This window comes from Eulemur rufifrons, chromosome 25, assembly GCF_041146395.1.
Source record: "Eulemur rufifrons isolate Redbay chromosome 25, OSU_ERuf_1, whole genome shotgun sequence".
In the NCBI taxonomy this organism is placed as follows: Eukaryota; Metazoa; Chordata; class Mammalia; order Primates; family Lemuridae; genus Eulemur; species Eulemur rufifrons.
Window position 1 is genome coordinate 22,431,577 of NC_091007.1, and position 14,490 is coordinate 22,446,066.

General features: G+C 36.1%; 1 protein-coding gene and 1 pseudogene across 1 annotated transcript in view; both read left to right on the plus strand.

The window, feature by feature from the left end:
* Positions 1 to 14,490, plus strand: part of CCDC7 (coiled-coil domain containing 7) — a 93,966-nt gene that overhangs the window by 36,940 nt on the left and 42,536 nt on the right. Inside the window, exon 9 of the mRNA XM_069458853.1 lies at positions 3,210 to 3,285. Coding sequence (XP_069314954.1) covers positions 3,210 to 3,285 — 76 coding nt within the window. The remainder of the gene's footprint in view (positions 1 to 3,209; positions 3,286 to 14,490) is intronic.
* Positions 12,173 to 12,623, plus strand: LOC138375398 (uncharacterized protein KIAA1143 pseudogene; annotated as a pseudogene).

Genomic DNA, 14,490 nt, shown 5'->3' on the forward strand with positions numbered 1-14,490 from the left:
CTTTCTTCTGTTTGGTTTAGTCAGTTATTGTAACTTTTGAATGTAGTTTGTATTTTCTTCAATTAATTCTTCAATTCCAGAATTTCTGGGTTTTTAAAAAGTAACTGTTTCCTTGGTAAATTTCTCATTCATATCTTGAATGAGATCTTTATTTTCTGAGTTCTTCATAGGGGTTTTCAGATTTCTCTTGCATCTCATTGATCTTTAAAATCAATATTTTGAATTCTTTATCTGGGATTTCAAGAATTTCTTTTTGGTTAAGATCTATTGCTGGAGAATTCTTGTGTTCCTTTGAGGGTGTCCTGTTTTCTTGCTTTTCATGGTTCTTGTGTCTTTGCATTGATATCTGCACATCTGTTGTAATAGTCACTTCTTCCTATTTTTGAATTCACTATTGTTGATTGTGGTGAGGAGACTTTTCCTTAAAGATGTGTTTATGGTTTGTTTTGGTAGGGCCCTTTGGCTTTGCTTCTTGGTGCCTGAAATAGTGAAGTCTCTGTATGATTTCTTTGGCTATAAACAGCCTTAGTGGTATCTGTGGTTTCCTTGGTGTGTTAGGATGTGGTCATTAGTGAAGGCTGTAGTGTTATGCTGGTGACTGGAATGCCAGATAGGCCCATCTTCAGGACTCAGTGATAGCATTAGTGGGCTAAGCATGTCTATCCCTGGGGTGATATACACTGGTACCTGTGGTTCCAGGTGGGCCAGTTCTTGGGCCTCTGATGTTAGTTGTGATAGTGGTGGACCTGGTGCTCTTGAGTCTCTGGGCAACTGGCGTGGCGTGGGCAATGTTGGTAGCAGTGGTAAGGTGCTCTTCTGTGTCGCATATGCTGTGTGCTTGTCTTGACAATGGTTACAGTGGGCTGTGTGGGCCATCCTCTTGGCCAGCAGGTGGCACTTGCAGGTAGGAGTCAGACGAGGTGGTAGCTGTAGGGTGTTTAGGCCCAACCTCAGTTATTCAGGAGAGTGCTCAGGTGTCCCAGGTGGTGCATTGTGTTGTACAATTCCCAGGACCCCAGACCGTGCACTCTGTCTCTGAGGGGTGCAAAACCAGGGAGTGCTGGACTAGGTGGGCTTGCATTCAGGCCCCTCAATGGCAAGTGATACACCAGCACAATGGGTGAGGGTGGGGCAGTCTTCAGGCCCTGGATGGAATGGTAGAGTTAGGGACCACAGCTGCTGTTCTGAGGTCCTGCCATGGAGAGATTGGGGCCGGTCCCAGTGGCCACAGCTTTGGCTGGTGGGTAGGGAACATTCATCATTCTCAAACCTCTGTCATGGCACGGATTGCTCCCCACTCCTGGCTTTCACAGCAGACCCAGCTGGCCCATCAGACTCGGCAGCCAGTGCTTAGCCTTCACCTCAGCCCTGGGTTGTAGGAGACCCTGCCCAGCTCAAGACCTAGCCTCTGTGGCAACTCACATCCGGCTCAAGCTAAAGTCTCAGGGACAGTGCCTGTTTTCCAGTGCTGGTGGCTACAGCCCATGCCATGCTTGCTTTTTAGTCCTGACTGTTGGAGCCCACCCCCTGCTTGTGTCCCAGTTTCACAAGTAGCAGCCCAAGTTTAGGGAAACTCGGGCTTAGGACTGGCACTGCTGGATCCCAGGACCGTGCATAGTCTCTTGAAAGCTTGGATTAAAAATAGTATCTTGTCATAGCCACTTAGGTTTCAGAGAGAGTGTGGGACCCAGAGTGAGTTCCCTCCCTGGAGCTGCAGCTCCTTAAGTTAGATTCAGGATTTGGGATGGTCAAGGTGCTCTCCCATGGCCTGGATTGTACCCTTCCCTAGTGGAAAAGTAGACTGCAGAGGGACTCCTACTCACCCTCTCCCTGTACTGGAGAGTCACTCCTGGCTCCTGGCCAAGAAGGCTGTCTGTTTTCCTTCTCCTTTCTAGGTTCTGGTGTTTCCTGTTGCTATCCTTTTGAACTCCTGTGTTCCCTCTTGGATAATGTATTCAAAGTGTGATTGTTTATATGCTATTTTGGTTCTTCTAAGTGGATGAGACGTGTATGAAATGCTTCTAGTCAGCCATATTTACTGGTTTATTGTAAAGAATATTACAAGGAATACAGGTGAAGAAATGTATAGAGCAAGGTATGGGGGAAGGGGCATAGAGCTTCCATTATGTAAGCATTTTTAATTCTTCTCTCTTGCCTACAAGAAATTCTAAATTTAATTCTTCTGAAGCTGGCTTCTCTTTATATTCCATTTGAATCTTTGAGGAGTGTTGACTTTCCCAAAGCAAAGCCTCTTGTTGACTTGGTTCCTTGATATACTTGATTTATTTGATACCCTTGATATATTTTGTACATTTCTACTTTTCTTGCTGTTGCTTATGGTGTTTGTTTTTCACTTTTTCTTTCTAATGAAATTCTATGCATTCTTTAAGGCTTAGCTTATTTTTATCTTCCTCCTTTCTCTTCTAAGCTCCTAAACATTAATTATATTTTTCTACACCAATCTTTTGGCAGTAGAATAGAAAAAATATAATTAATGTTTAGGATCTATTGTATGCTTCCACGTTGTTTAATATTTTCTTTATAAATGTTATATCTTATTTATCTAGCAGAAAATAGTACAGGGTCAGTCTTCTATCATATGCCTTTTGTGTCAGAAGATTGAAGAGTCTTGTGTTATTACCCTGAATGTTCATTGTTTATTATGGATCCTCATTATGTTGGTACCCTTTTAAATAGCATCTTAGGTTTCTTTTTAAGTTAGTTGATACTGTTGGAAAACTTAATAGGTTAGCTTGGTTACTCCCATAGATCTTATTGACTTAGCAACAGCAACCAAAGAAGTTTTCCCTTAGCATCCTAGAGTCCTCTGTCATGCCGTATCATAATGAGGTCACATGAACTGGACCTAAGTCTGGTTTTGTCATTTATTAGGTGCATAGTTTTGATCAAGTTATATAACCTCTCTGAGCATGAATTTATTTATTGAAAACAAAAAAGTATCTTCTTTTTTAGTTTAAGACTAAGAGAATGTGAACTAACATGGTGACTTACACATAATAGGTGTCTAATAAAATGGTAGCTATGTTCATCATAACCATTTTATTCCTTAATGTTCATGTGGCCTACTCATTCATCTTTATGCTTGTTTAGTTTTCATGTCTATAGCAGTGGGTTATATAAGCATAGAGCTGTAACTTTGGCCATTTGTGATACCTTTAAAAGTTTGCTTTCTTAAATTTTTACTATAGAAACTGCTCATTCACTGACTAATCGATTGACTACCATGTTGAAAATATTTGAAAACCAGTCAAATATGTTGGACAGGTAAGCTTTTAAAATAACTCTTTTTCCTTTTTTTATACTTTATTATTTTTGAAAAATTAGCAGATAACACTATATGTTTTTAATCATGTATTAATATGTTTAATTACAAAAATTAGTACATATTTACTACAGAAATACTGGAAACATAAAGAAAATAAGACCTCTGTCAAAATAGAGTTTTTATATCAATTTTTATGGTTATTCATATGTATAATTTTTAAATTAAAAATGGTAAAAACAGAATGTAAAATAGAATATAAAATGTCTGCTATGGGAAAACATTATGTTGGTTACTCAAGAAATTAAAAATAGAATTGTCATATGATCCAGCAATTCCATTTCTGGGTATATACCCCAAAAAACTAAAAGCAGAGTTTTGAAGAGGTAATTGTAAACCCATGTTTGTTAAAACATTATTCACAATAGCGAAAAGTTGGAAGCAACTCAAATGTCCAACAATGGATGAATGGATAAACAAAACGTGGCATATACACACAATGGAATTTTTTTTTTATTTCATCTTATTGTTATGGGGGATACAGAATTGCAGGTTACATACGTTGCCCATGTACCGCCTTTCCCCCCAAGTCAGAGCTCCAGGCGTGTCTGTTCCCCAGATAGTGCGCATTGCACCCATCATGTAGGTATATATCCCTCCCTTCCCCACCCCCCCTTCCCGAGTCAGCACCTTCAAGTGTTACTTCACAATGGAATATTACTCAGTGTTAAAAAGAAAGGAAATTCTGATACATGCCACAACATATATGAACCTTGAGAACATTATGCTAAGTAAAATAAGCCAGTTTCAGCAAGCCAAATACAATACTGTGTGATTCCCCTTAACAATAAGGTACTTAGAGTAATCAAATTCATAGAAACAGAAAGTAGAATCAAGGTTGCCAGGGAGATGGGGAAGGTAGAAATAGGGAATCATTGTTTGATGCATATAGAACTTGAGTTTAACGTGATGAAAAGGGTTCAGGAGATTGGTTGTAAAATAATGTGAATGTACCTAACACTACTGAACTGTACACTTAAAATGGTTAATGTGGTAAATTTTATGTTATGTGTATTTTACCATAGTTTAAAAAAAGTTACAATGTCATTTAGCATATTGTCCTCCAGTTTCATTCATGTTGTTGCAAATGAATGAATGTGATAGGATTTACTTCATTTTTAAGGCTGAATAATATTTTATTTTACACACACACACACACACACACACACATATACATAACTACCATGTTTTCTTTATCTGTTCGTCCACTGATGGACACTTAGGTTGATTCCATACCTTGGTCATTGTGAATAATGCTGCAGTGAACATGGGAGTACAGATCTCTCTTCAACATACTTATTTTAATTACTTTGGATATATACTTAGAAGTGGAATTCCTTTATTATATGGTAGTTTATTTTTAATTTTTTGAGGAACGTCCATACTGTTTTCCATAAAGCTGTACTAATTTACATTCTTACCAAGTGTAGAAGAGTTCCCTTTTCTCCACATTCTTGACGATATTTGTTATTATTTTTATTTTTGACAATAACCATTTGTTTTTTGATAATAACTATCCCTTAAGGTATGGTGATATTACATTGTGATATTAATTTGCTTTTTGCTAATGATGCTTGATGTTGATCGTTTTTTTCATATACTCGTAGACCATTCGTATGTCTTCTTTTGAGAAATATCAGGCCCTTTGCCTATTTTTAAATAGGATTATTTGTTTCCTTGAGATTGAGTTGCTTGAGTTCCTTATATATCTTGGATGTTAAACCCTTATGAGATGTATGGTTTGCAAATATTTTCTCTCATTTAATAGATTGTATCTTTGTTGATTGTTTCCTTTGCTGTGGTTTTTAGTTTATCATCCTATTTTTCTATTTTTGCTTTGTTGCTGGTGCTTTTGGGGGTCATATCCAAAAGATCTTTTCCAAGACCAATGTTAGAAAGACTTTTTCCTATGTTTTCTTCTAGTAGTTTTATAGTTTCAGGCCTTATCTTTAAGTCTACAGCCCACTTTGAGTTCATTTTTGTATATTGGGTGAGATAAGGGCCCAGTTTCATTCTTCTGTATTTTCTCCAACACCATTGAAGAGACTTTTCTTTCCCAATTGTGTGTTTTGGATATTTGTCGAAGATCAGTTGACCATAAATGCATGGATTTATTTCTGGATTCTCAGTTCTGTTCCATTGGCTATATATCTGCTTTTATGCCAGGATTGTCCTATTTTGGTTACTATAGGTAGTGTGATGCCTCCAACTTTGTTCTTTTTGCTCATGATTGCTTTGGCTATCATGAGCCAAAGGTCTTTTGTGGTTCCATATTTGGTTTGTTTTTTCTATTTCTGTGAAAAATGGCATTGGAATTTTGATAGGGATTACATTGAATCTCTAGGTTGCCTTGGGTAGTGTGGACATTTTAACCATATTAATTCTTCCAATTCATGGGTATAGGATATATTTCTATTTGTGTCATCTTTAATTTCTTTCGTCAATGTTTGATAGTTTTCAGTGTATAACTCTTTCACTTTCTTGGTGAAATTTATTCCTATTTTATTTCTTTTTATGGTATTATAAATGAGATTTTAAACAATTTCTTTTGCAGATAGTTTATTGTTAATTTATAGAAATGTAAGTGATTTTTAGATGTTGATTTTGTATCTTCAACTTTACTGAGTTCATTTATTAGTTCTGAAAGTTTTTTGGGGATGTCCTTAGGGTTTTCTTTATGTGAGATCATGCCATCTGGAAACAGAGATGGTAGTACTTCTTCCTTTTCTATTTTGATGTCTTATGTTTCTTTTTCTTGACTAGTTGCTCTGGCTATGACTTCCAGTACTATTCATATGTTGAATAGAAGCGGTGAGAATGGGTATATTTATCTTGTTTCTGATCTTAGAGGAAAAGCTTTCAACTTTCCACTGTTGAGTATAATGTTAGCTGCGGGGTTGTGATATATAGATTTTCTTGTGTTGAGATATATTCCTTCTATAACTAATTTTTCAAAGATTTTATCATGAAAGGATGTTGAATTTTGTCAAAAGCTTTTTCTACATCTATTGAGATGATATGGTTTTTTTCTTTCATTCTTCTAAAGTAATGCATGACATTTATAAATTTGCTGAATCATCCTCGCACCCCAGGATAAATCCCACTTAGTCATGGTGAATGATCCTTTTAATGTGCTGTTAAATTCAGTTTGATAGAATTTTGTTGAAGATTTTTGCATATGTATTCATCAAAGATTTTGGCCTGTAATTTTCTTTTCTTGTGATGTCCTTGTCTGTTTTTGGTACCAGAATAATGCAGACTTGTAAAATAGTTTGGAAGTATTCTCTCCTCTACAATATTTTGAAAGAGTTTGAGAAGGATTGTATTAGTTTTTCTTTAAATGTTTGGTAGAATTATTGAATCCATGAGGTTGTGAAGTCTTCTTCGATGGGAGATAATATTACTGATCCAATCTCTTGACTCATATTCGTTTTCCGGATTTTCTATTTTTTCAGTCTTGGCAGATTTTATGTTTCTAGGAATTTAACCATTTCTTCTAGGTTGTCCAATCTGTTGGAATGAAATTGTTCATGGTAGTTTCTTGATTTTTTTTTAATTCAGTGGTATGATTTGTAATATTTCCTTTTTCTCTCTGATGTTATTTATTTGTCTTGTTTTTTGTCTTAGTCTAGCTAAACATTTATTAATTTTGTTTATCGTTTCAGAAAAAAACCAGCTTTTACTTTTGTTAATTTTTTTTTAATTTCAGCTTATTATGGGGGTATAAAAGTTCAGGTTACATACGTTGCCCATGTACCACCTATCCCCCCGAGTCAGAGCTCCAAGCGTGCCCATTCCCCAGACAGTGCACATTGCACTCATCATGTAGGTATACACCCATCCCCTCCCCCCACCCCCCACCTCAGTCTGATATCCAATTGGTATCATTCCCAAATGTGCATTTAGGTGATGATCAGGGAAACCAATTTTCTGGTGAGTACATGTGATGCTTGTTTTTCTATTCTTGGGATACTTCACTTAATATAATGGGTTCCAACTCTCTCCAGGAGAACCAAAGAGATGTCGTATCACCGTTATTTCTTATAGCTGAGTAATACTCCATGGTATACATATACCACAGTTTACCAATCCATTCATGAATTGATGGGCACTTGGGTTGTTTCCACATCTTTGCAATTGTGAATTGTGCTGCTATAAACATTCGGGTACAGGTGTCTTTGTCATAGAATTGGATTGCTGGATCGAATGGTAGGTCTGTTTGAATCTGTTTAAGGTATCTCCATAATACTTTCCACAGGGGTTGCACTAGTTTACAGTCCCACCAGCAGTGTATGAGTGTTCCTGTCTCTCTGTATCCATGCCAACATGTGTTGTTTTGGGACTTTTTGATAAAGGCCATTCTCACTGGAGTTAAGTGAAATCTCATTGTGGTTTTGATTTGCATTTCCCTGATGATTAGGGATGTTGAGCATTTTTATTATTTTTCTAGTCTCTAGTTTATTTATTGCTTCTCTGATCTTTGTCATTTCCTTCCTTTTTTAACTTTGGGCTTTCTTTTTTCTTTTTTTTCCTAGTTATTTGATGTGTTAGGTTATTTACTTAAGATTGTTCTTCTTTTTAATGTAGCCATTTATTGCTATAATTTGCTTTTGCTGCATCCTATAAGTTTTTGTATGTTGTATTTCCATTTTTGTTTGTCTCAAGATATTTTTTGATTTCCCTTTGGATTTCCTTTTAGACCCATTGTTTTTTCAGGAGTTTGTTGCTTAATTTCTAATTTATTTGTGAATTTTTCCCATTTTTTTCCTATTACTGATTTCTAGTTTCATACCATCATGGTTGGAAAATATATGTGATATAATTTCAATCTTCTTAAATTTGTTAAGACTTGTTTTGTGCCCTAACACATGATCTGTCATGGGTAACGTTCCATGTACACTTCAGAAGAATGTCTGTTCTGCTGCTGTTGATTGTAATGTTCTGTATATGTCTACTAGGTTCATTTGGTCTAAAATATATTTCAAGTCCAATGTTTCCTTATTAATTTGATTTCTGGATGAACTTTCTATTGTTGTAAGTGGGGTATTGAAAGCCCCTAGTATTATTTCTGTCTATTTATGTATTTAGGTCTATTACTATTCATTATATGTATTTAGATGTTTCAATCTTGTGTGAATATTTATTTAAAATTATTATATCCTATTGATGCATTCAGGCTTTGTGAGTATATAATGACCTTTTTTTGTCTCGTGTGACTAGTATTGACTTAAATTGTCTTTTGCCATATAGCTACCCCTGCTCTCATTTCATTTCCATTTGAATGAAATATTTTTTTCCATCCCTTCACTTTTAGTCTTTGTGTGTTCTAAAAGCTTGAGTCTCTTGTAGGCAGCATATAGTTGGTTCTTTTTAAAAAGTGCATTCAGCCACTCTGTGTCTTTTAATTGGAGATATAACCCATTCCTTAAATTATTTACATTTAAATAATACATTCAAGGTAATTATTGATAGGTAAGGACTTACTATTGCCATTTTGAAGGACAATAAACATATGATCATTTCAATAGATGCAGAAAAAGCATTTGACAAAATTCAACATCCTATCACAATAAAAACTTTAAATAAATTAGGTCTAAAAGGAATATACCCCACATAATAAAGGCCATATTACAAGCCTACAGCTAACACTACAGTCAACAGTGAAAAGTTGAAAGCTTTTTCTCTAAGATCAAAAACAAGGTGAGGATGCCTACTCATACCACTGTCAGTCAACATAGTAGCAGAAGTCCTAGCCAGAGCAATTAGCCAAGAAAAAGAAATTATCCCAAGAATGGAAAAATAAGCACCACATGTACTCACCATCAAATTGGTTTTAGCTGATCAACACCTAAATGCACATATAGTAATAACATTCATCAGGTGTCAGGCAGATGGGAGGGGGGATGAAGGGATGGGTATATACATACATAATGAGTGCGATGTGCACCGTCTGGGGGATGGACACGCTTGACGCTCTGACTGGGGGTGGGGACAAGGGCAATATATGTAACCTAAACATTTGTATCCCCATGATATGCTGAAATAAAAAAAAAAAAGAAAAAAATTAAAGGCATCTAAATAAGACTAGGGAAGTAAAACTGTTTCCAGATGATATGATCTTATATATAGAAAATCCAAGGGTACCCCTCCAACTATTAGAACTAATAAATGAATTTAGTAAAGTTGAAGATAAAAAAATCAACATATAAAAATTAGGTGTGTTTCTATATATTAATAATAACTATCTGCAAAAGGAACAAAAAACCACAACAATTCTATTTATAATATCATGAAAAGAAATAAAATACTTAGGAATAAATTTAACCATGGAAGTGAAAGATTTGTATTAATACAATGAAAACTAAAACATTGATGATTACAAAAATCTCTATGCATATAAGCTAGAAAACCTAGAGGAAATGGATAAATGGATAAATTCCTGGAAACACACAACCTCCTAAGCTTGAATCAGGAAGAAATAGAAACCCCACACAGAAAAATAACTATTAATAGCAATGATACTGAGGCAGTAATTAAAAACTCCAATAACAACAAAAAGCCCCAAATCAGTCAGGTTCACAGCTGAATTCTACCAGGCCTACAAAGATGAACTGGTACTTCCCTACAGAAATTATTCCATAACACCAAGAAAGAGAGAATCTTCCCTAATTCATTCTATGAAGCCAGTATAACCTGAAAAGATAAAACAAAAAAGGAAAACTAACAGATCAATATCACTTACGAACATTGATGCAAAAATCCTTGACAAGATACTAACAAAGCAAATTCAATAGCACCTCAAAAAGATGATTCACCATGATCAAGTGGGTTTCATGCCAGGGAAGCAAGTATGGTTCAACATATTCAAATCAATAAATGTGATTCACCATATAAACAGAAGCAAAAACAAAGACTATATGATCACCTCAATAGATGCAGAAAATAATCGATAAAATCCAGCACCCTTTCATGATGAAAACCCTCTCAGCAAACTAGGCATAGAAAGAACAGGCCTCAAAATTATAAGTCTTATATGACAAACCCATAGCCAACATCATACTGAATGAGGGAAAGTTGAAAGCATTCCCCCTAAGAACTGGAACAAGACAAAGTTGTCCACTGTCACCACTTTTGTTGAACACAGTACTGGAAGTCCCAGTGAGAACAGTCAGGAAAAAGAAAGAAATAAAGGGCATCGACATCAGGAAAGAGGAGGTCAAACTATCCCAGTTTGCTGATGATATGGTCCTGTATCTAGAAAACCCTAAAGTCTCCACCAAAAGACTCTAGAGTTGATAAATAAATTCAGTAAAGTCTCTGATCACAAAATCAATGTATACAAATCAGTAGCATATATATGTACTAATAACAGTCAAGCTGAGAGTCAAATCAAGGACTCAATACCATTCACAGTAGGCACAAAGAAAATAAAATACTTAGGAATGTATTTAACCAGGGAGGTGAAAGATCTCTACAGGGAGAACTACAAAACAAAAGTGGAAGAAACTGTAGATGACACAAATGGAAAAACATCTCATGCTCATGGGTTGGTATGATCAATGTTGTTAAAATGTCCATTCTGCCCAGAGTGATTTACAGATCCAATGCAATTCCCATCAAAATACCAATATCTTATTTCACAGATGTATAAAAAATAATCCTAAACTTCATTTGGAACCAGAAAAGAGCCTGTATTGCCAAAGCAGTTGTAAGCCAAAAGAACAAACCTAGAGGCATCACATTACCTGACTTAAAATTATACTACAGGGCTATAGCAACCAAAACAGCATGGTACTGGTATAAAAGTAGAAACACAGAACAATGGAACAGAATAGAGAACCCAGAAATAAAACCATATAGTTATGAGCAACTGATCTTCGACTAAGCAGACAAAAACATACACTGGGGAAAGGATGGCCTGTTCAATAAATGGTGCTGGGAAAATTGGACAGCCACATGCAGAAGAATGAAACAGGGCCTGTATCTCTTGCCATATACAGACACTAATTCAAGATGGATTAAAGACTTAAATGTAAGGCATGAAACCATAACAATTCTAGAAGAAAACATAGGAAAAACTTCTTGACATAGACCTAGGGAAAGAGTAAGACCCCAAAGGCAAATACAGCAGCACAAAAATAAATACATGGGACTTAATTAGATTAAAAAGTTTCTGCACAGCAAAGGAAATAGTCAACAGAGTAAACATAAAACCTACAGAATGGGAGAAAGTATTCACAAACTATACATCTGACCAAGGACGAGTTTCCAGAATCTACAAAGAACTCAAACAAAACAGCCAGAAAAAAACAAACAGTGCCATCAAAAAGTGGGCAAAAGATATGAACAGAATTTATTCAAAAGAAGATAGACAAATGGCCAAAACACTTGAAGAAATGTTCAATGTCACTAATCATCAGGGAAATGCAAATTAAAACTACAGTGAGATACCACCTTATCCCTGTGAGAATAGCCATTATTAAAAGTGAAAAAACAACAGATGCTGGCATGGATGCAGAGAAAAAGATACGCGTACACACTGTTTGTGGGACTGCAGATTATTATAGTACAATGTCTATGGAGAACAACATGGAGATTCCTCAAAGAGCTAAAAGTAGACCTACCATTTGATCCAGCAATCCCACTACTGGGTATCTACCCAAAGGAAAAGAAATAACTTCAAAAAGATACCTGCACTCAAATGTTTATCACAACATATTCACAATTACAAAGATATGGGAATAAACCTTAGTGCCCATCAATACATGGGTGGATTAAGAAAAATATGGAGTCAGTGTTGGCCAGGGAGCCTCTTTCCCCAGAGCTGCTATGAGCAAGTGGAACCAGGCGTCGTACGTGCGGCCGGCCGAGCCGGCGCTTCTGGCCCGCTTCAAGGAGGGGGTTGGCTACAGGAAAGGGCCCACTGTAGAGACCAGGAGAATCCAGCCCCAGCTCTCAGATGAAGATGGTGATTACAGTGACACAGAAGATGAACAGCCCCAAGTGGTGGTTGTTAAAAAAGGAGATCTGTCAGCTGAAGAAGTCATGAAAATTAAAGCAGAAATAAAGGCTGCCAAAGCAGAGGAAGAACCAGCTCCAGCTGATGGAAGAATCATGTATCGAAAACCAGTCAAGCGTCCCTCAGATGAAAACAGCAAGCTCAAAAAAGAAAAAGCCAAATGAAGATGAAATAAATTGGGACTCAGTTAAAAAGAGCTCACAAAAGCAAATCAAAAACAGTAGCCTCCTTTCTTTTGACAATGAAGATGAAAACGAGTAAGTGTAAACATTTTGGACGTAGTCTCCTTGGAAAGTATATATTTTTCCTATTATAAGGAGTTGGTTATTTAGAAAATACAGGAAAAAATTTAATAAAATAAACTACATCTGTCCATCAATACCTCTCTGACTTGAAATGCCAACTTGGTAAAAGTTAACTACTATTACCATTTTGTTATTTCCTGTGTGTGGGTGTGTATGTAAATTATATATTTTTAAACGAAATACATCTTGTTTATATAAACAAAATTGTATAAATACAATTGTACATGTTCTCTGTCCTGCTTCTCACTTGACATTACATTGTGAGCATTTTTCCAGGTCAGTAAATTTCAAAAACCTGACATTCTTAGCTGCAGAGAATTTTATAATTAAACAGATACCCTGTTGTATCTTCCTCATTAGGAGAACCCTACTTTGGGTGGGGGAGATGATAACATGTCTAATTAAAAATACCTCCCCATCTCCTGCTAAGGGTGGCTATATGACTTAGCTCTGGCGAGTTAAGAGTTAGCAAGTGGAATTCTGCTTAATAAACTGCTGAGTTTTTTGATGCAGAAGGACAGACTTGGCAAGCATGAACATTTACCCTCATCTCTTCATCCTGCTTGGAGAGCAGACATGAAACCTGAGGACCAGAGCCATTTTTAGGCATAAGGAAGGCAACCATTTGCTTTGGTTGGTTTAGGTGGAGAGACTGAAGGAGTCTGGATCCTCGATGGCATGCCTTGAGCTGCTGTACCAGCCTTGGACTGCTGACCTCTAAACTTCTTGAGATATGAGAAGAATAAACACTATGCTTATTTAAGCCTCTGTCAGGTTTCTCTCTGCCAAATGCAGGCCTAAGTAGTACAATAACTGGTCAAACATGCTTATTTAGACATCTCTGAGTATATGTCTGATGATTTCCTTAGAATGAATTGCTGGAAGCAGAATTACTGGTTCAAAGTATTTGAATATTTTTTTTTGCAGTTGTTTTTATTTATTTTTATTTTTTTTATTTCAGCTTATCATGGGGGTGCAAAAGTTCAAATTACATACATTGTCCATGTACCGCCTATCCCCCAGAGTCAGAGCATATTTTTAAAGCTATTGATATTTACTTTCAAATTGTTTTCTAGAGAGATTTTTAGCATTTCATTTACCATCTATAAGAGTCCATTTGACCTCATGCATGATAATAGTGCACCAGCCTCGGGGTGGGACCAGGCTTTTAATTTTTGTCAATTTGATGTATTGAAAATGGTGTTTAATAGTTAAATTTAATTGGCATTTTCTTTGATCTGCCAGGGAAGCTAAACTGTTTTTCCAATGTTAAGAGACCATTTATATTTCTTTTCTGAATTAACGTGTTCATTTTCCATTAGTATAACCATATTTTTCTAACTTGTAAGTTATGTAATCAATTATTTTTGTTCTCTGTTTCCTAACCTCTGTATCAGATAAAGAATCACCTGTAAAAAAAAAAAGAAAGAAAATATAGTATATATACACCACGGGGTACTACTCAGCTATAAAAAGGAATGAAATAATGTCATTCATAGCAACTTGGATGGAACTGGAGAACATTATCCTAAGTGAAATATCTCAGGAATGGAAAAACAAACACAACATGTTCTGAATAATAAATGGGAGCTAAATGATGGATGCACATGGGCACAAAAAGATGTAAAGGGCCATGGAAACTAAGAAGGGAGAAGGTGCGAGGGAATGAGGGATAAAAACTTACCTATTGGGTACAATGAACACTGTCCTGGTGGTGGGCGCACTGAAAGCCCTGACTTCAGCATTATCGAATGTATCCCTGTAACAACTTTTGCACCTCCTTAATATTTTGAAATAAAAAGATAAAAGAAAATATGATGAAA